The sequence below is a fragment of the Telmatherina bonti genome (assembly GCF_933228915.1).
Source record: "Telmatherina bonti genome assembly, chromosome: 12".
NCBI lineage: Eukaryota > Metazoa > Chordata > Actinopteri > Atheriniformes > Telmatherinidae > Telmatherina > Telmatherina bonti.
In genome coordinates, this window is record NC_136610.1 from 18,027,052 (window position 1) to 18,048,214 (window position 21,163).

The 21,163-nt window shown below is 37.5% G+C and overlaps 1 protein-coding gene across 1 annotated transcript in view; it reads left to right on the forward strand.

The window, feature by feature from the left end:
- Nucleotides 1-21,163, forward strand: part of slit3 (slit homolog 3) — a gene marked incomplete at both ends in the record, with an annotated part of 245,648 nt that overhangs the window by 159,381 nt on the left and 65,104 nt on the right. The window contains 3 exons of the mRNA XM_079250218.1: nucleotides 13,987-14,058; nucleotides 17,620-17,783; nucleotides 18,844-18,988. Of these exons, the coding sequence (XP_079106344.1) occupies nucleotides 13,987-14,058; nucleotides 17,620-17,783; nucleotides 18,844-18,988 (381 nt within the window). The remainder of the gene's footprint in view (nucleotides 1-13,986; nucleotides 14,059-17,619; nucleotides 17,784-18,843; nucleotides 18,989-21,163) is intronic.

Consider the following 21,163-nt stretch of genomic DNA (forward strand, 5'->3'; position numbering starts at 1 on the left):
AGCTTGTAAGCTCAAGGCAGTGGATTGTATTTTTTGCTCTCTGAGCTGTTGACTTCTTGGCCTCACCTCTATCGGGCCCCCTCTCACCCCTCAGTTTTATTCATTATTTTTCTGAGATGCCAAACTGGCATGAATGCAAGCTTGAAAATACAGAGGAAGTGGTGAAATGGGAATCAGAGTGGAAGCAGTTTTCTTCTAATGATGTTTCCAACTGAGCTTTTATAAGAAAATCATCTCATGCAAACACATTTGCCAAAAATCCCACCAACTAATACTGCCGACAACTGGAGAGCTGTGCGTACGCTGCCAGAAGGATGCACTCTGGGATACCTAATCAAACCTTACAATGCACATTAAGAAAAAAATGGAGGCACAAAAAAGTCGTTTCAGCATAAATAAACCTAATAAGATATGACGGCAAAGCTTATTGATAGATTTCTTGTATGATCTTAATTGAAAAACAGTGTGGCTTCATATAAATAATAACTCCCTTTATATGTATATAGTCCCTTTACATAGTATGAGCCCAAAACTTTTACTTGTTTTTGCCATGCATGTTAAAAAACTTAGAAGGAAAAGTAATTTTTACCTTATTATTACGGCTAATTAAGCAAAATATTTTCTCAGTGTTTCATTAATTGCTATAAAATCTTTTACATCACAGTCTCAGCTCAGTAATACATGTATAGGAGTAATTCATTCTTAGAAAGCAAACCCAACCATAACTACAACTATAGCATGAGGTCATTCCCTAGAACAACATAACAAAGACGACTGCATGGCTCCAGTTAAATAATAAATGCTCTTGGGCATCTATTGCCCCCTGCGATTGCACAAAATGCAAAGAACATAAAGTTCTTCATGTTTCCCTTTATAGTAATTTAAGCGAAAGGCCCAAGCTTTTCTATGCATGATGTGTGTGTGTGTTTGTGTGTGCGCACAGTTTTGCCCAAAGTGTAATTTGAGCTTACATCATGTCCAAATAGAGCAGTTGTTTGGAAAGCTCCACTGGTACAACTGTCAAAATTAAACAACCATTAGAGGGGACGGTAAACTGCGTTTGTGTGTATCGGAGAGTATGAGAGTGTGTGTTGCCCCATACCTCAGAACATAGCTGGTGTGTATCCAGCCTCAGCCGCCCCTAGCAACGTTTGCATTTCTGTGGTTGTGTCCTGCTTCCAGATCTGTCTTATATCCCCGACGCGTGGGTGCTGGATAGAAGCCCCTAAAACATACCTCTCCTGAACCTGAAGTTTATGAAGAAGGGTGTGCGTGTGTATTTCTGTGTGTGTGTTCAATCCAGAGGATGATTCAAAAACAGCTTAAATGGATGCACATTTATAAACTATCAGAGTCGGCCGGTGTTTCCAACTTGTTGCACATGCGTTCACGTATTGTTTTGCCCACGCATGCATTTGAATGCTCGTGTGTGCGCCAAGGGGTCAGAAGAGAACAGTGTTACAGCTTTCTGCTGTGCAGTGATTTTGGTTTGGCTGGCCTTTTGGCTTGCCTTTGAGTCAGCGGGCTCAGCAGAGCCATCACACCCTGGCAACAAGCAGCACCTTGGCGAACACAGAGGGTCTGACCTGAAAGAGAGGGAGGAGGCCATGAAGGAGAGACTGGAAGAAAAAAATAAAGAAACAAAACAAAAAAAAAGTGACAGAGAGGGTGAGTAGCAAGAATAAAGGAAGAGCTTTTTGGAGAGGGGAAGAAATAAGGAAAAGCAGCAAAGTGAGGGAAGATACTGTCTTCAGAGTGGTGGTAGTGATACTTGCTTTTAAATGTCAGAAATAAGTAGTGCAGAACAAGTAATCCGATCATTTATTTAGGTTGTCAATTGGAATAAGTAAATTGGATTTATAAAATACTTCAGAGTTTGTAAGCTTGAAGCAAGAAACAGTGAAAGGACCTGAAAGGTAACAGAGGTTGAGATGATAGAAATGACAGAAAGGGAGCGGAATAAGGTGAAATATTTGCTGGTGGAGGCAATAAAACAAAGGAAGTGATGAAGTGAAAAAAGCAAGGAAAGGGGTAAAAAGAGCTGAAGACAATGTGGTAAAAACTGTTACTACACAAGGGCATGGGCAAGAACTCACACACTAGAATGCTAATATTAGTGGATATCTGTGACAAAACTATGAAATATTCAAACCACAGCTTTTTATTCCTTTTCATTTTGCTGGTGCATTTATACGTCGTATTGGTCACTACTGTGAGCTCATAATAAAGGGAGCGACGCCATCTTGCAGGGAAAGGGAACAGATTCAAGCCATCAAGTCAGGTAAAACATTAAAGCTGTAGCATTCACCAGAAATAACAGCTGGGGAGAAAGAGAGAGAACAAAAGAGGTTATGAAAGCAGAGGTGGGACTGGCGTCAGATATCCAAAGAGCATGATGCCAGCAGCCTGACCCACGCACAATTAATCACATCCTACTGGGTGGTTGGGACAGCAAAGAGGATAGGCGTTGATGAGGGAATACAAATAGGTAATTTCAAATGAAAACCAAGCAGGGCGAATAAACAATTTAGAAAAGATGGGAGGAGAAGAATCAGTGAAGAGAGAAGCATTTGCAATCTAATTTGTACCAGTTTAAGGTGTAATGGCCTCATTTGAAGGTTTTTATGCATTTTTGTCATCGTTCCCTCTTGTGTTATTAGCTTCTTTCTTTCTTCCATCACAATTTGCTTTTTTTTTTTCCTTCTTTTTGGAAAGGGGGGGGTCTGTATCTATATGTGTTTGCATTTAAGGTTCATTGGTTCCTTATATTGGTTGTGACTTAGCAGCGTTTCTGCCTCTGTTAATTTGCACTAAGCACAGAACATGCCTCTGCAGCGCGCAGGTGTCTCTCAATGGATAAAACCACCAAAACAACAATTGAGATATTTTTTTAAAAAGCAATGGAGAATTGAGATATTGATTTATGATCACATGCTATGATTTGTAAATATGATTTTTTAAATCTAAATTTCAAACATATTTTCTTTTTTTCATTTTTCAATTTAAAATGTGTAATTCCAAAGCATTTTGCACAGTTTTTTTTTATTGCATCTCCGAAGACCCTCCTGGTCCTCCCCACTACAGAAAGCCAAAAAAGCAAATATCTAGAATTCAGTGCACACACATTTTTCTCTCTGTGTGTCTCCCCTCTACTGCCAAACCAAATGGAAAAATCTAATAATGGTAATCCTGTATTCCTGTTTACTTAGTGTCACTGAACCTGGTTAAAATCAACATGGTCTGTGTATGGGTTTAGGCGGATGTTATAAAACACAAACCCAAGTTTTATTTAAGTAGCACGTCATATATTCTAGGTGTTTCCTGAGGAAAGACAAGTATTTCACATCTTAGTCCAGCTACATTATTGGACAAAGTTTTTCCCCGTGTCCTTCAAACAATCTGAAAATCATGCAGGAGTCAGCACCCAGCTGTATCAGAATAATGCATTCATCCATTATTTAGTTAAAGTGCCAATACAGGGACCTTTTCTTGTCTTTTTTTTTTCTTGCAATCATTTGCCAAATAAATACAATCTTGATTATTTAATGTCAGTACTTCACATATGAAATAGGCTCCATTGTGTGAAATTGCACTTCAAATCAAAGGTAATCAGTTAAGTGCTTATTTATAACGATCTGAAACTTTAAAGCAATAAATAAATAAATAAAACTTCAACTACTAATTTACTACTAGAGCTACTAGAGCTGTAAAGAGTCGAGCTTTCCCAGGGTGGTTTCCAATAGCAACACTTTAGAAATGTCAATTTTCACACAGATGAGTGGAGTAAATTGCTCTTCTTTGGTTGTTCAAACACTTGAGAGTTTATTAAACCAGATCCTTTACGAACACCCACTTTCACAGAAATAAATATCCGTGCACACAAAGGTACACACAAACAAAACACACGTACACAATTTCACACCAGGCAGTCAGGGAAGAGCGGTAAAGAAGGCACTAAACCCCGTGGGAAAGTTCAAATATGAGACAATTCAACTGCTAAAAGCTCTTAACTCTTACACCTAAAGACCCTTAAAGCCTATTTGCAGACGTCATAGAGCTTTTAGAGCCGAGTGTTAAAATCTTCAGGGTCAGAAATCACTTCAGCTTTGCCTGCTGAAATCTCCTGATGAAACGAGACATGCACAAGGATGAGGGCATTCATTCAAACATCCCACTCAATCTATTTTGCTCCGACCACCTCGCCCAACACATACATAGACCCACAAACTACACACAAGTTTACTCATGCATCCTTGAGCTCTCTTAAGCACATTCAGTAAGCGACACTGCATTTAGGTACACTATTTACAAAGTACACACATTTGCCTACATATGCAGAAGCATGGCAAAAGACTGCACTACCATGTGACTGATTACTTCAAGGGTCAGTGAGTCTCACTATCTGACTCAGCAAGACAGAGTAGAGCTGACCAACCACCAAAACGCACGCAAGCACTGAAGCATAAGTGCACAACACATGCATTTATCCCACATGTACCTACCAAATACTCTTCCTTGAGGGGCAAAGAGTGAAAACAAAGGATATTAGGTCAAACGATCACGTGACCTGTTTGACATATTTCATAGGTTCTTTTTGTCAAAGAATGAGCAAGGCACAAAGGAGTTAAATGGAAGTGTGATTGAAGGAGTGAAGTGTCCGTGCGTATCCTTCTGTCTCCTCTCCAAATGCTGTAATGAGGCCTTGGTGAAGATGCTGAGGGCTCTTCACACCACTCAATGAGGCTTTCAAGCCTTCTGATAGTTGTTCCTTTTTTTAGCGTCTGTGTGGGAAAGCTCACACAGAAACAATCTCAAGTCAGACATCAAATCTAAACAAAACCTACAACAGCAGAATCCAACACATCACTTCTAAATGTACATAATCAGCATCTGCCATGTTTGTGTAGACATTAGGGTAACTGCATTTACAAGGCAGTCATTTTAATAATATTTTGTTTTGTTTTTTATATTATCATTAAGACTGTTCCAACTTTCAGAAAGTTTCTTTAAATTTGCCAATTTAAATGGACAAAAAGCCAACATGTAGTACTGATAACATTAACAATTATCAAGATACTGAAACATAAGAAATTTCATGTTGTTCCCACCAGTGTGTCATGACTGAAGACACACTGGTAATAAATGAAGACTGAAATCAAAATATGTTCCAGTTTAGATGAAGAGTAACTCTTTGGAGAGAAATAATAAAAGATAAGGATGTATTTGTCACTCTTTGATATTGATGACGCTACAATCAAGCATCCAGTTGCCTCAAAAAGGCTTCATACAAAGACTGGAGAGAACTAGCTCCCAAACTCACCTCAAAACTTATGTAAGGATGTTTCCTATCTTTTAGTTTTATCATCTCAAAATATCTAACAATGAAACCCAAAGGTATTATGGAAGCCATGGCTCAGATGAGACCTGACATGTTAAAGTTCATATTCTCCAGATAACAATCTATGTAGTTTTGCATTTAATCTGCTTATTATTAGTTTAACTTTTTTTTTTTTTATAAAAATATTTTTAAAACTATTTTTAAAACAGAGAGCTTTCACATCCTCTGATGAATTTAAATGCCTCAACTTCCTCCCACAAATTCAATGCTAACATTGGCCTCGCACACGCTCTGAATGAGAATCAGCATTTAGCTCTGATACAATTTATCCCTACTTCAACCTCTTCACCCCATTTGCCATTCATCCATTTAATTTTCTGCTAAAACATTTTACAGTCAATCTGTACAATCAATATTTTTTTAGTCACTGAACTGGAATTCCAACTTGGATTTTGAAAAATTTCAATTTGTAGGAAAGCTATGTTAGCTTGATTGAACACGACAACATGAATAAAAGCAAAACCTTTTCTATTACATTTTATTTTGCTGTATGTTTTACATACAACAAAAAGATTGTGATTGCTCAAATGTATTTGAGGACATCACGTGTGATTTTCAGTCAAGCGTCACTTGTCTTAATAACAATGACTAAACAACCATCCAGCTTTCAAATATCACAATGTAACTTTCTGACCTCAAAAATGTGTGTTTCTGATTTTATGCCATTCTGCACAAAGTAGCTCTCTCTTACAGCAACCTTCAGAATGCCACTGTACTAAAATCATTTCTTTCATACAATATAGTTCATTGAAAGTTAAGTAATTTATTTATTTTTCTATACCATTCAGTCCAATTCAGGGTTATGGTGAAGCTGGAGCCTATCCCAGCCATCATCTGGCAAGAGGCTGAGTACACACCAGACAGGTCGCCAGTCCATCACAAGTCCATTTGAAAGTACTGAAATTACTAAAGTCTACAGAAATTTGGTCAAGTGTCATCAAAATGTTGTCTTAGTTTAATGGCTAATGCTGAATGAAATTACAGCAACCCTTTAATTAAGTGCCATGTTTCTTATCTTACTGGTGAGGAAAGACCTAGTTAAAGAAAGTAAACAGTGAGTATAATTGGTTAGATAGCTAGATAGATAAAATGTAAACTAAACCATCATCATCACTCTAAATACCTCATTAAACCACCTTACTGATGATGCCGTAGCTCACATGGTACGATGTGGATACCAAATATTTGACCATGTGCTGCAGATCATTGATTTTTGATTGTTGTTTGTTTGCTTTGCCTTGTTTCTGTTTTTTTTTTTTTTTTTTTTAAAGATTCCATCAGATGTACAGGTACACTATTGCAAATTATATTTAAGGTACCCAAATATTGGATATTTGGTGACATTTGGTGATATTTAGTGATCACTGCTTGTCCATCTTGCATACTGTGTAAACATGGCATTACTTTCTGAGGATTTGTATTTTTGTAGATTTGTATATATAATATATATATATATATATATATATATATATATATATATATATATATATATATATATATATATATATATATATATATATATATATATATATATATTTATATATCTTCAAGTCTTTGCCTGCAGCTTTAATGGAGTTGACTCGGTTGGCCAGTAGAAACTTTTAAAAGATGGCCACTGATTAGTGTTGTTTGGTAATGTATTTTGCTTTGTGTGTCCACCTTATTCACCTTTAATGTTCAGCATCTGCTTTAGGATTAACCTTGGACTGACATGTTAGAGTCAACAAGCAGTGCTTCTTATGCTGATGTTGAGAAAAGAATTGTGTCAAAGCAGAGCAAAATTACAGCAGCAACTTTTTTTTTTCCCCACTGAACTCAATCCACAACAGACTAAACCTCATTATAACGTCCAGTAAATTTATCCCAGTCAAGATGCTGAAACAACCAGAGACTGGTCATCTCCTTCAATAATCAATAGTAATCAATGATTTCTTATTATTTAGAGTAACTGGAAGCAATAAAGACATCAGAAATGTTTGGTAGGACATTGATTTCAGTGGGACCTTTAAAAACAGCTTGTAAATTGAAACAGGCTATTACCAGTCACACTCATGGTATTCATCATAGTTTGTAATTTTGTGACATCAGTGTCTTCAATCTAATCTTCTATTTTATGAGCAACCGTAGCCACCGTATATATTTCACAGTAAGGTCATGAGATTACTTGTCATGCTTTGAGTTTGTGGTTATTTTCCTACAATGGAGTATTGATTTTAGATTTTGGAACACAGTAGGTACAAGTGCACCAGCAGGTGTCTGACGAGAGGTTTCGTAGAAAATGAGACATCAGTGAACGAAAAAGACGAACCCTGATATTCCAAGATCACTGGAGAAAATTGAGATAGAAATTGGTGCTTTCACACCTGCTGTGATTAAGTTTAACCTCCAGTTATAAAGTCAAAGATTACTCTTCTGTCATTTTCTTATCATAAGAGAGATGTAAGGAGTTTATCTTTAGCCCTCCTGAAAGAATCGTAATGTTAGAATTCACAACTTAAATTCTCTTCAAACTCACAGAAAAGAAAGCAATTACCTAGAAAAAACAGTTTGGGTGTTAAAATGAACACCAATAGCAGCTTCTAATCCTCTGTTGGGAAACACATAAATGATCAGCTTTAAATTGTGTTTGATAATTCAGTCACACTGCTTCTTTTCACTGACTAAAATGAATGTTAATGATTAAAACAGACTAATTGTACTGAACATAAAGTCAATATTGGTTGTAATCACAGTCATAAAGTTATAATGTTTGCTTGTATTTTAGGGGCTGTAGTAATTCAGACATTCTGCAAGTGTATTGATCTGTGTCTGTTAAGACTGATTGAGCATGGCAGAGGCTAATAGAAAATATGCTTTCAAACACACTGGCACACACACACACACACACATGCAACCCTCCGATGAGTTATGACTACACTGTGTGTGTGAAGAAAATGCAGAAGAAGCCAACAGCATGTTTTCACGTTTCACTGATTAATCTCTTTCAGTAATATTTTAAATACATCTATCTACATATCTAGAGGTTTTTTTGTTTATATTTAGATGACTCAACAAGACTTTTACCAAATGAACAGATGCAAAAAAATAAAAAAAAATGAAAAAAAAGTTAGTCAAATATCATGATCAGCATCAAACTATTTCAAAAGAACTCTATGATAGAAACGAGGCATTCAGAAACGAGGATACTTTTAAATAAGGGAGACAAAGGAGGTGAATGATGTGGTGGAATACTCCATCATTTGATTAAATAACAAACAATACACATAATATTAGCTTGGAACAACTGAATGATCCAACCAGTGTTTTGTATGTCTTATTTTACGGTATTTTTAATGCCTGTTTCAACACAGATGATTTCAACAGGATGGCAGAAGATGTTGACATGATGTGTGTATGTGTGTGTGTGTGTCCATGAGGAAGAGAAGATTGACGAGTAAAGCTTTGACCTCTGGGTGTAGGCTGCGGCAAAGACACATGCGATAACATCACTCTCCTTCTCTGTCCTACGCGCAAACTCTCCCACCAACACATGCGCATGCGCTCACACAAGCATGAACACTGGTGATAACATCTCCGTGGTGGTTTGCCTCTAAAGAGTCTCCTCCATCACTGACTGCAGAGGCCGTTTTACCGCAACAGAGTTCACTGCATCAAAAGAACACACACACACACATATGAGCAAGCATGTACATGCTGACACAAGAATACACACATAAAATGAGGCATTACACACACACATATAGAGTATGTAGGCAAACACACATATACACACTCTGTCGGGGTTGCAACACCGCTGCAGAGGTCACTGCATCCTCTGTCAAATTAAACAGAAAAAAGCTGAATAGGCATCTTGTAATGGAAACATTGTGTGTGTGGGTCCTTGAGATCCCTTTTACCTTCACTGCAATAACAAAGAGAGATTTTCTTTCCTTTTAATAAATCACTTTTTTTATTATTATAATCAGCTTCAAGCAAAAACAAAGTTATTTAAATGTGTACACTTGAAGAGTGCAGTTTTTCTACAAGAAGCAGCTTCAATGTGAAAAATGAAAAAAGGCGATCTTTCTAAGTCGTACCCTGCCTCTTGCCGGCTAGTTTCTGGGATAGGCCTCAGGCCAATAGTTTCAGGCCTCATGCTCCAGCAGCATATGAAGTTCTACACAATGACTCTTTAATTTGAATCAGATGTGTTGGAGCAGGGATAAATTTAAAACCTGTAGGACTGTGGCCATTGAAGGACCAAGCTGAATGTGTTACTAAGACATGTGATGGTTACATGAATAAATTGCTGTGTTGCTAGAATATCTTGTTTTTCTAGTCTTCAATCATCCAATTCAATAAATGACACCAAACAAGAGTCAATAGAGGAATGAGCCATTTGGAACTAGCAGAGATGATGTAGCAGTTTTTTTTTATGGATCCATCCCACATACTCAGCTCTGCTTCTCATCCTATACATGTGCTCACATGTAAAAGGGAAATAAACAATCTATCCAGTGGCTCAAGATTTGCTCATGGGGCATAAGCACAAAAACAAAAGAAACAAGAATAAGGAAGATTTAAAAAGTGTGTGATTAGCATCATTTAATGTGTGATTTTTTTACTTTTCTTTTTCTGATGTGACTGTCCTTCACTCAGCTATCAGCTGAAGTCTGGGTCGGAATATTCTAGATCATTTTGTTTTGCTTCAGTGTCTTCCTTCATTGTCACGGCTACTGTTAATCACAGCTTAAAAACAATTTTGCTAATTGGTAAAAAAAAAAAGAGTGTAACTGCTCAAATGTTTTGCAGGACATCACAAGTGATGCAGGTAAAGATTAATTGTCTTTCTATAAATATCTGACATCAGAAATATGTGTTTCTGGCTTGATTTGAGAGCACAAAGACATTTGTTGCAATGATAAGAAATACAATACAATGTAATATCAGCAAATAATGTGATCATTTTGCCCGTGTCCAATGTAAAAAAGCAAAAGTTGTAACTTACCAATAATAGAATAACTTTTCTGAGTCAGTAATGTAATAATGTATTATGCTACTGGTTGGTTAATTGGACTAGCATGAAAAACAAAATCATTTGAAAATGTCATAACTGAGGCCAATAATGTAATGACACATAAATAAGAATGTATTTGTCTGAAAAAAATAAACATTTAGTTTAAATTTCATGTTGAGCTTGATTATCAACAAGGTATGATTACAATATTTTTTTATGTTTTTGTTATTGCTGTATTACATTTAAAATGCCCCAAATAATGACAGCGTTGGCAGGCATTGCTTATTACCCACAGAAAGAGAAAAGCGGAGGGGGCATGAGTTCAGACAAGATGGATGTAAGATGCAAGATGGATGCTAAATTAGCTGTTGTTAGGAAGACCCTGCAGAGGAAATCTGGTAAAGTTCAGTAGCGCTGCTTTCAAAGGAGAAACGTGTAAATGCCAAAACCTGGATTAAAGTCACACCAGAATAAGTATTGTTATTGAACATCAGCTTAAAAATGTCTTGGAAAAAACAAGCTATGAGTACAAATCCAGCAAGAAAGACTTGAAAGTTTCTTTTTGCAAGCATAATATTCATTTCTGAAATATATGTTTTTAAAAGTATGTTTATACTATAAAACATTAGTTTCACCATAAGCTGAATGTTGTGGAACACTTTGGACTGAAACTTTGTTTTGTTAGCACTGTGCGTTTTTGTGGCATGGTGTGTTCATATCTGGCATGGCTGCAACCCAGGTTGAAGTCCGCAAAATTTTCCATCTGACCAAACATACTTCCGAACTATAAAAACTAAAACTCTGAAAAAAAATTAAACAGTGCACCATTTTTTCCGAACAACATAAATTACTTGGTAAAAACAAATCCATTATTACGCTATAAAATAAAGTGTTCAATCAATATCTTTCATATATCCACAACTCAAAGTCCCACCCCCTGGACTTTATGTTATTAAACACATTTCACACAATGTTTCTTCCTTTTCTAAAATAAACATTTCTTTGTTGTTGTTGTTTTTTACAGTCACTTCAAATTGACAAATATCCACAATTTAAAAGAGTGGACGCATGGCTAGAAGCGCGTAAAATAAGCTGGAGAAAATAATCACGGTATAAGGCTCTGTTCTGAACTTCTAAATTGTGTTTTTACTGTTTACCTTGGCTTAAGTCAGTCCAGTCACCACTTTATTAAAGCAGAGCAGTGTGGAGGGGGTCCGAGCAGAATGAGTGGGAGAATAACTGACGGGGAAATTGCAGAGGGAAATTATTGTTATTCCACAATTAAATTATATAGACTGGGTGGAATCACCCCTGACAGGGCTGACCATAGCAGCGCTGCTGATGTGAGTGCTTGTGTGTTTTTGTGAGAGTGAGTGTGAAACTCTATCCGTTCACCAAGGCCACTGAGGGTATACTGGCAGGGAGGAGAATGGAGAAAGAGAATCGGAAGGAGACAGAATTAAAGAGAAAGAAATGTAACATCAACAGAGAGAGCAAAAACAGTCTATTTAAGGGATGAGTGGGTGTTAGTGAAAACACAGCAAACCCCCAGTAATGAAACTATTTTCAGCAGTTGTGACGACAATCCTGGATGTAAAATAAACCATCCTTGATTTTTGTGGGTGAAATCCTGCTGCGGTTATACAGTATGTTTAGGCACAAACATATTGCAGATGCTGTGAAAAATCCTTTCATCTCGAATTAGGCCCATTTCTCAAGGAGAAATCTGACCTTGTCCTTGTCTGAAGGCATTAAAAACACACTGTCAAATGAGAAAAATGAACTGGTTTCAGATATGAAAAATGACCACTCAGTTTCCATTCTTTCTGAAACAATAACTCGTTGAATACACAAGGTTTCGGGTGATATGTAAAGTAAACTACTACTTACATTCTAGCTAGTGAAGTTAATGGTCTGTGAAACCTGGGCGAAAAATAAAGAAATTAAAAAAATGAGAGAAAGGGCTGCACTTGCTTGTGTGGAGGTTGACTCAAGACAAAAAAAAAAAAGAAAAGAATAATTATGTTAGTAGAGATTTTTTTTTTTTTTTATAAAAATCCATCTATTTTAAAGATGTCACACTCATTTAGCCAACATTTTGGCATTTTCTTTCTGTATAAGAATTTACTTCAAGTCATTTTAATAGCCTCACAGGTTTAATGCAAAAGTCATTGTATTTGATGCATTGTGTGTTTTTTCTTAACAGATTGATATAAACTGCTCTTGTCTTTTCACAATCATTAAAATATATCAAACATTACAATAAAATTTTAAAATTGGAATTTAACATGTCAGGCTTAACCGGTTTCATACTTCTTCTTCTTTGTTTGTAGCTTCTGGAGGGTGCATAAAAAATTGTTCGCTTATAAGTAGTGTTAGGTTTTTACTTTTATCTGGAAAAAAATATATATTCTCTTATTTTACGTCGGCAGATTGATATTTTTACATATTTATAGAACATTTTTTACTTATTTAATGTACACATGAAGGACATGGTACTTTTTTGTCCTTGTGTATGTTTCAGTAATTGGGCTTGTTTGTGTCCATATATTCCCACCATCCTGAGAATGTTTTATACCTACAGAGTTACCAGTTTGTACGAGTCCATCAATAAAATCCCCATGTGAATCGCTTTGATGGAAGGGCTGATTTCTTTTTCAGAATTTTTCACTGTATTCATTTCTGTCTCGACCCATACATGAAAAACACAAAGGATCAATAAGCATTGTGCTCCTTTAACATACTCAGTGGGATTGCATGTGTGTGTATATGTGGATGTGTTTATCTCAGCTTGAACAGTAATCACAGTCAACTTTTTTTTTTCTTTATTCCTGTTTAGTTCGATACTACATGTGAAACATTGTAGTTTATTAGAAGGTTAATCGTCAGAGACAGCAGTGACCTGCTTAATGCAATAATAGACATACAATGTCTCTCACTTCTGATGATATAGAAAAGAAATGCAGATTTTTATTTTTCTTAAGCAGAAGAAAATATCTAAATAAAATATAGTTCTGGATACTGTGGGTTTGGGAAAGTCCATGATCTCAGTTACTGACTGTCACACCTGCTTTTCATTCATCATTAGTTCCACCAGTAATTACATTCACTACCACTCAGTTTCCATTCTTTCTGTTTTTTTGTTCTCTGCTCTGATTGGTCAAAACTAGAAGATTTTACACAGATCTTTGTTCTTAGTTACAGAGCTTCATAGTGATATCATCTAGAACAAGGAGGGAATCCTGGATTACACACGGGCCATTTGAGGAGAGTTTGAGGAGAATGTTTAATTTACTTTGAGTTTTGGGACTTTATACACACAATACTGTATAAAAGAGATTTATGCAATGATACAAGCTCTTAAATGCATTCCTAACATGTATTCATATTAAACTGAAACTCCATTGCAAATGTCTTTTCTGTAATATCTGCATTTTATTATATATTTGTTTTCTGGATATGTGTTTGAAATATACACTATAACGAGCAACGCTTCCCAGAATTTGACAGCTTTCTTCTATTTGACAGAAACATTTTTTCTGACTCTTTTAACCATCTATTTCTCTCTTCTGTCCTCCTTTCTCCTGTCCAGCACCCTCAACAACAACAACATCACCCTCATCCCACTGTCCAGCTTCAACCACATGCCCAAGCTTCGGACACTGTAAGTATAAAACACACTGCTTCAGTAAACTATAGATGCTGACAAACATGGACCCTGAGAGAAGAGATCGTTTCTTTTTCGTGCATTCGCACACACTCATCACGTACACAAATAAACACACATTAAATAGCAGCAGGGTCTGTGTGTCATCATCTAATCATACCATAATAAGAGACCATCTCTTCCATTGTTTCATGACTGTGAATAATCATGTGGCCATTACACACACACACAGGCATACTTAAAGGCAAACAGACAGTCACCCACACACTCACATGAATGCACACTTGAGTAATGGCAACTTCATTAATACCACAAGAAAGGCCTGTTTAAGCTCTATGGTTCAATCTGCTTTGATTCATTAGAAATGAACCCCCTCTACTGATGTTTCTGATGTAAGCACGCACACATGCACATATTAAACATACTACTCACACAGTTGTGTTCCTACACGAACCTCAAACCAATTCATCCTTTCAAACAGATTTGATGGCGGCTTTGATTTGCCTGTTTTTTGGGTTTTTTTTTTTTTTTTTTTTTTTTTTTTTGGTTTTTTATATGCAGTTGTATAAAAGGTCTTATTGTTGCCAAGGGGATGGCACAACATTTAAATTGAGTCTCTATCCATAATCTTGTGGGACTATTGGAGAGGCAAGACCATTGGGTGAATTCCTCTTGGCCATGCTGGGATTGAATTCCGCCAAACCAGTGTGCATAGAACGGGATTTCCTCCCCAGATCATCATTGTAAAGAGGCTCTTGTGTGGTCACGTAGCCCTGCTTAACATTCAGAAATGGGGGTTTCTACTGAACTCATAACTACAAACAAGCAGGACATTTCCTGACTACTATTATCTTTTACAGCTTTCTGTATTATTTGATTTAAACACACGATGTTCATCAACAGCAGCTCCTTTATACAAAAAAGGGTTTCTATTTTTCCTCCTTTCTCCTACAGCTGCAGTGGCAATACAGCTCAAAATCAGCCTTTTGAAATTGGATTGCAGGCAGCGCCATGACTGTGTAGTCGCCAGCAGATTGAGTGCAGAGTTACCAATATCCAATATCTTTTAATCAGATGCCCTCATCTGCTGCCTTTTTTCTGTCAACAGTGAGCGACTGCCTTCTCTGTTTTCCCTCTTCTTGTTCCAACCTTATTCCCCCTCCTCAGTTCGGTGCACATACGTCCCATCCTTCTTCTGTTACATTTATAAAACATTCATTTATTTATTTATTTAGATGACTAGCTAATTTCCCCTCTGTAATTTCCCATTAAAACGTCTCGTCTCACTTATTTCGGTTGTCTTCTCCTTCCTGCAGCTGTCTGGCTTCTTCTGTTTATCCCTTCATCCCCACCTTTACTTTGTCCTCTTTGTTATCTCCACCCTTAATTTTTCATCTTTTCTTTCCAGAATCATTTTCATCTCACATTCAAATCCAAGTTGATTCTATCTTCATCATTCTCACTCCTTTTGTCACTTCCTTTCCTGTAATTTTGTGTAATCCTTGCTGCTTTCACATCTTACAAGTAAAATTGTCACTTTAATATAATGACTAATTTCATTAAACATCCAAAGATATGTATATGATAAACCTCTACCTATGCGTCTTGTTTCCTCTCTTTTCCTTTTTGTGCAGTTTACATGTTGTATACTGTGTTAGCTGTGATGATGTCACATCAGATCGTCTTTCATTCAGAAACCTGAACCAGTGAGAAGACTGGACCTCCCACTGCTTGTATATTGTCTGTGTGTGTATTTACGTGTGTGTGTTTGTAATTCCATGTACTAAAGATGTACTCACCAATGCTCTAGGGCAATGTCTAATAATAAAGACATACACAGATAGACACACACACACACACACACACACACACACACACACACACATATTCATCAAACCACTGTACGCTATGCTTGTCATCACCAACAAGCAATAAGTACAGCAGACACTATCACACTGACTTTCAAATACAGTCTACACAAATACACACACATACACACACAAAATCGCACTTTCTTCACACCCCCTGCTTGTTCTCATTCTCCCCTGTGTTTTAATCCTACATGTCAGTAATTAAGGCTAAGCGGGGGGGTGGGCCAAGACGTAGCTATCTCCAGGCGGGGGTTTGACTATAAACTGGATTTATAATGTGAGAGCGGTATTAAATCCTGCTGCCCCCGCTGCTAGCATCAATGAGACCATCTCTGTTCCATAACAGGATTTGTCCTCTGCTTTATTACAAAAGGAGGCCTGTCTTCTGAAAGGCTAGATATCCCGGCTGGCATATAATACGCTGACAAGACATTCTGCTGTTCATCTGCCCTTCTCCTTTTTTTTTTCCCCCTCCGCCTCCTCATCATTATCTCTCCGCATCCGACCATCCAGCCTGTAGAATCTCAGCTCTGTGAACCAACACCTGATGCACTCTGAATTGAGAAATAACCTTTAATCAGTGCTGTGTTTAACTCAATCAGTCAATCAGTGCAAAATTTCACTAATGACAATATAAATGTAAACCAGCAACTTGTAACTATCAGTTAGAAAAAGGAGTTTAACAAGAGTCAGTTCATGGCTTTCACTTCTCAGCAAATGTAAAGGTGTTGTTGGATGCTAGTATTTTCCCAGATCTTTTCAGACCGGTGGAAATGGTTCTATGAAATTTAAGTAAAAGAAACATAGAGTTACCAACAAAATGTAAACTAATCTAACTAAGAATTTTTTTTTTTTTTTTATGTTGTGTCAGCTCTAAAAAAAAAACCTGTCCATACTGAGCTCATTTTCTCTCCTGTCCTGCTGTCCATTTTTACTCCTGTCACGTAAAACGCTTCGGTCAGCATCCATTGACAACTGTCATGAAAGGACACATTTCAAACCAAGCCATGATTTCCAAATCACTCCTAGGGGTTTTTCTTTTTCTTTTTTTCAGACCAAGATGAAAGTTTCCCAACTTGGAAACAGTATTGTTTTTGGACAGTATTCAGAACTGTGTGAACTGCCAAAACTAATCAAATAAGCAAAGGTCTGAAAAACCCCAAAGAATGTTCTCTCTCAACACTTATTTCTAATGCAGACTTTGTAGCTCCTCACACCAGCATTAACACAAGGGACCATAGATCCTGTAACAGGTTCAACACGGCACTTTGGCGAAATGACGATGAGGATCGGATTTAGAGGGAAAAAAAGCCAAAATCTAAAAGTCTCTATATTTGTTGAATTTCTTAAACCATTGATCAGACTGGGATTTACTGGAAGTGCAAAACTCCTTTCTGTAAAGGAAGTAATAGTTTTTAGCCCTGTGGTACATACGAGATTAAAAGAAACCCCCCTTGTGTTTGTGTGCCTCTCTGCTCCAAGATCCATGATCCTGACCCAGGATAAAACCATGTGGAATAGTGATTGAACATGCCATGCTTTGGATGCAAATTTAAATAAATTACACTTAAAAATCAGCAGGTTTTCTTTTAAATTAGATATTTTGAGATAATCAGGTTTTGATTTTAATCAGTTAACATCTTGTATACTCCAAACAAAATGAACTGATCCCTCCATCTCTTTTCAGCCGTCTGCACTCCAACAACCTCCACTGTGACTGTCACCTTTCCTGGCTCTCTGATTGGCTCAGAGCCAGGCGGGGCTTGGCTCCCTTCACCCAGTGCATGGCCCCTGCCCACATGAGAGGCCTAAATGTCCCTGATGTGCAGAAGAAGGATTTTGTCTGCAAAGGTGAGTTGACAGTAGCCCATACACATTGGATTTGTCTCAAATATCAGCTCAGATAATAAATCTTCACTGATTGTTGATGGTGGTCATTTATAAAAGTCCAGTTACCGAGGTGATAGTGCCACCTAATATTTCTATTTTGAAGATATTGCATGTGAGTGTGTTAGTTCAAAACCAGTTAGTCCAGCCAATTACCTCCTGGCTGTCCAGGTCACATTTGAAGACATCCTTATTGTTAAACCTCTACCTCCAAAACAAGTCTCTTATCCTGGGGATGGTTTCTACAATACTGAAAGAATTACACTGTGCATAGTGTGTAATCAGCTAAAAGGCTGAGCAGTAGTGTTATCAGCCTCAGATAGTCCAGGCAATGTTTATAGGCCTCTGATTCAGCTCTTTAGGGTAATAGACTGTCAGGTTGCTCTCTCTCTATTAGCCTTAAGTCCTTTCTGCTTACATGTTCCTCTCTTCATTTCCATCTTTCCCTTTATGTGTCAGTAACATACCTCCCTCTCTTTCTTCTTTACTTTCATCACTCTTATCATGCTTTTCTCTTTTCTTTTACCTCCTTTTCCTTTTGCTCCGTTGGTTTCGTTCTCATCTTCCGTACTATTTCAGCCTCTTTTTTTTTTTTTTTGTATATCTTCTCCCCTGCTGCTCATATCTAGCAATATTTTATGTGCATATTTTGGCCAGATTATATGCAGCATTAATATTCAGTTTCCTACTATTTCATATCAAAAGATTTTGTGTTTTCCCAAAAGATTTTTTATGCATAAAAACACACACACACATACATGCTCATACAACAGCCATCGCACAGGGAGAATCTCAGATAAAATATACAAAAACATCATGACGAATTTTGAAAGAAAAATTCAGCTAAAGCATGATCGTGGAATTTACATGTGCAAATGGAGCTTCTGGCATGGATGGATCGCTCTTTCTCTTCCTGATATTTGACAGTAGACCAAAAAAATCATTTGCAAATTTAGTGAAAAAACGACCATACTCTGGTGGAGTTTTCTTTTCTAAACTTATATCTGTCTCTGGCTGTCTACAGGTCCAGCACAGACAGAACCGAGAACCTGTGCTCCTCAGGCAGCTGTGTGTCCCCCCAGCTGCAGCTGTAACAACAACATAGTGGACTGCCGTCGCAAAGGCCTCACTGAAATACCGGCAAACCTACCAGAGGGCATCGTGGAGATGTAAGGCAACTATATGGGCAGATTTTCATCTAAATGTGTTTCACGTGATGGGTTTCCTTTTTTTTTTTTTTTAAAGTAAGACACTTTATCTACTTACTCAACACAAAAGCAAGCTTGTTTGTAGAAAAATAAGCATACAACCAACACACACGGTCACATTGTACTATTTAGAAACTTGGACATATAGCAATAAATTGCACCCCAAATCAAAACCAAGCTGTTTCCTAGCATTCATTTATTACTTGCAGTCAAATTCTGCACTTGTCCTCCCCTTTTCCAATTCTCTTACATTCTTTAGCTACAAATTTAAGCACACACACACACACACAGACACACCTCTGAGGGACATGTTTGATATACATATTGATCGCTGTCCCCTGCTTGTTTGTACAGAGGACATCTGGTTGATTGCTCTGTGACTAAAGGAGCAATTCTCCGCCACAGCTCTACACCAACAGCGGCATACCTCCCTGGGATAAGAAAAGATTTTCCCTCATGCACACACAAAAGTGCAAACAGCTTTAAGGCAGAAACACAAGTTTGTTTGCACAAAAAAGTCTGTACGTGGCTACAACTGCTCATTCTTCAGGGGTCAAATAGACAACAGAGACAATAAGAGCTGCACATCTTAGACACTCGCAAGGACACACACATGCATGCTAGCAGAATTAGTATAGGATGCATTATGATAAATGATGCTGCTGCAGCCAGAAACAATAGCACATAATAGGATTATGTATTGTCTGTCTTTTAATGGAGACAAAGTCATCTCTCTGAATGTAGGTGGCAAGGATCGCTGCCAGATGGATCTGAGTGAGTCTATGCTCATATGCAACCGTGCTTTTTCAAGCACCGTATGTCGATTTGACTCTTCAAATCAAATGTGAGGCTCATAAAGCCATTTTGTGTTTACTCTCAAGGCTTTAGCTTCATTAAAACACCCTTTGAAATGTGTCCAAGTTAGCTGTTGCGCATGTGTGTGTGTGTGTGTATATGTGCTCAGCCAGTGCAGAAGATGTTCACCTGCCAAACTTACATCCTGTTTCAGCTTTCCTTTAAATGTTCTGCTGCCTTATTGATTTTTTTAAATAGCTTTTTAGATACGTTCCTATTAATATATCCCTTGACATTGAACCTCTAAGTGTCTTTGTCTCAACCTTCTTAGCTGTCTCCTTGATTTAATTTGTAATATGGCGTGTGTTCACATTCTCTTTGTCAGTATCAACACACGCTTGATTTATTTTGACCCTCTGGTTAAAATAAGGTGTTTTTTGGCTGGCAGGCGAATGAGCTGCTAAAATTTACAGCACATTGGAAGCCAAGAACAAGTACCTGTAGTGCTGTGTAAGGATTGTGTTGTGTTAAAAAAAATAAAATAAAAATAAAACAGGACCACGCAAGTGTTTCATTTAAAAAAACTAATATGATGGAAGTTACAAACTGGTGCAATAAATTCAACTGTATTTAATCCCACCAACCAAGATCAGAACCCGTATTTAAGCCTGGATAGATGGATGGATGGATGGATGGATAGATAGATAGATAGATAGATAGATAGATAGACAGACAGACAGACAGACAGACAGACAGACAGACAGACAGACAGACAGATAGACAGATAGATAGATAGATAGATATGTACAAAAAGGAGAATGGGGGGATGGGAAGTAGAGGTAAAGAGTTGGACAGGGTGGGGGCTAAAGAGCAGAATGAGAAGAAGAAGAAGAAGGGTGGATTAGTTTCCATTCATCATCCTGACAGCTGACCCTGTGGCTGGCCTTGGGACCTCACCACATCCTCTTCTTCTCCTCCGATTTTTCCCCTCCTCTCCCCTGTTGTTCACACTTTTCCACTTCTCTAATTTCTCCTTGGTGGTCCTCCTTTCGCACTCCCCTTTTATGATTTCTCATATCTCCCTCCATGGGATCCTTTTCTTCCCTTTTTGATACTTATGACTTTTTATTATCCTATCCTTTACCTCCTCTATGCATCCCTCTTGACCATTTTCTGCCCGCCATCCCGTCCTATATCTTTCCTTCTTTCGTTGTCATTATAACAGCAAGTCGATTTAAAGAATTCATGAGTTACAGAGATGCGTGTTTTTCGTAGGCAACCAGGAAAGCATTAACTAAACTGTAAATGTATCCAAATGTATGCTTTAATCAACAGCAGTTT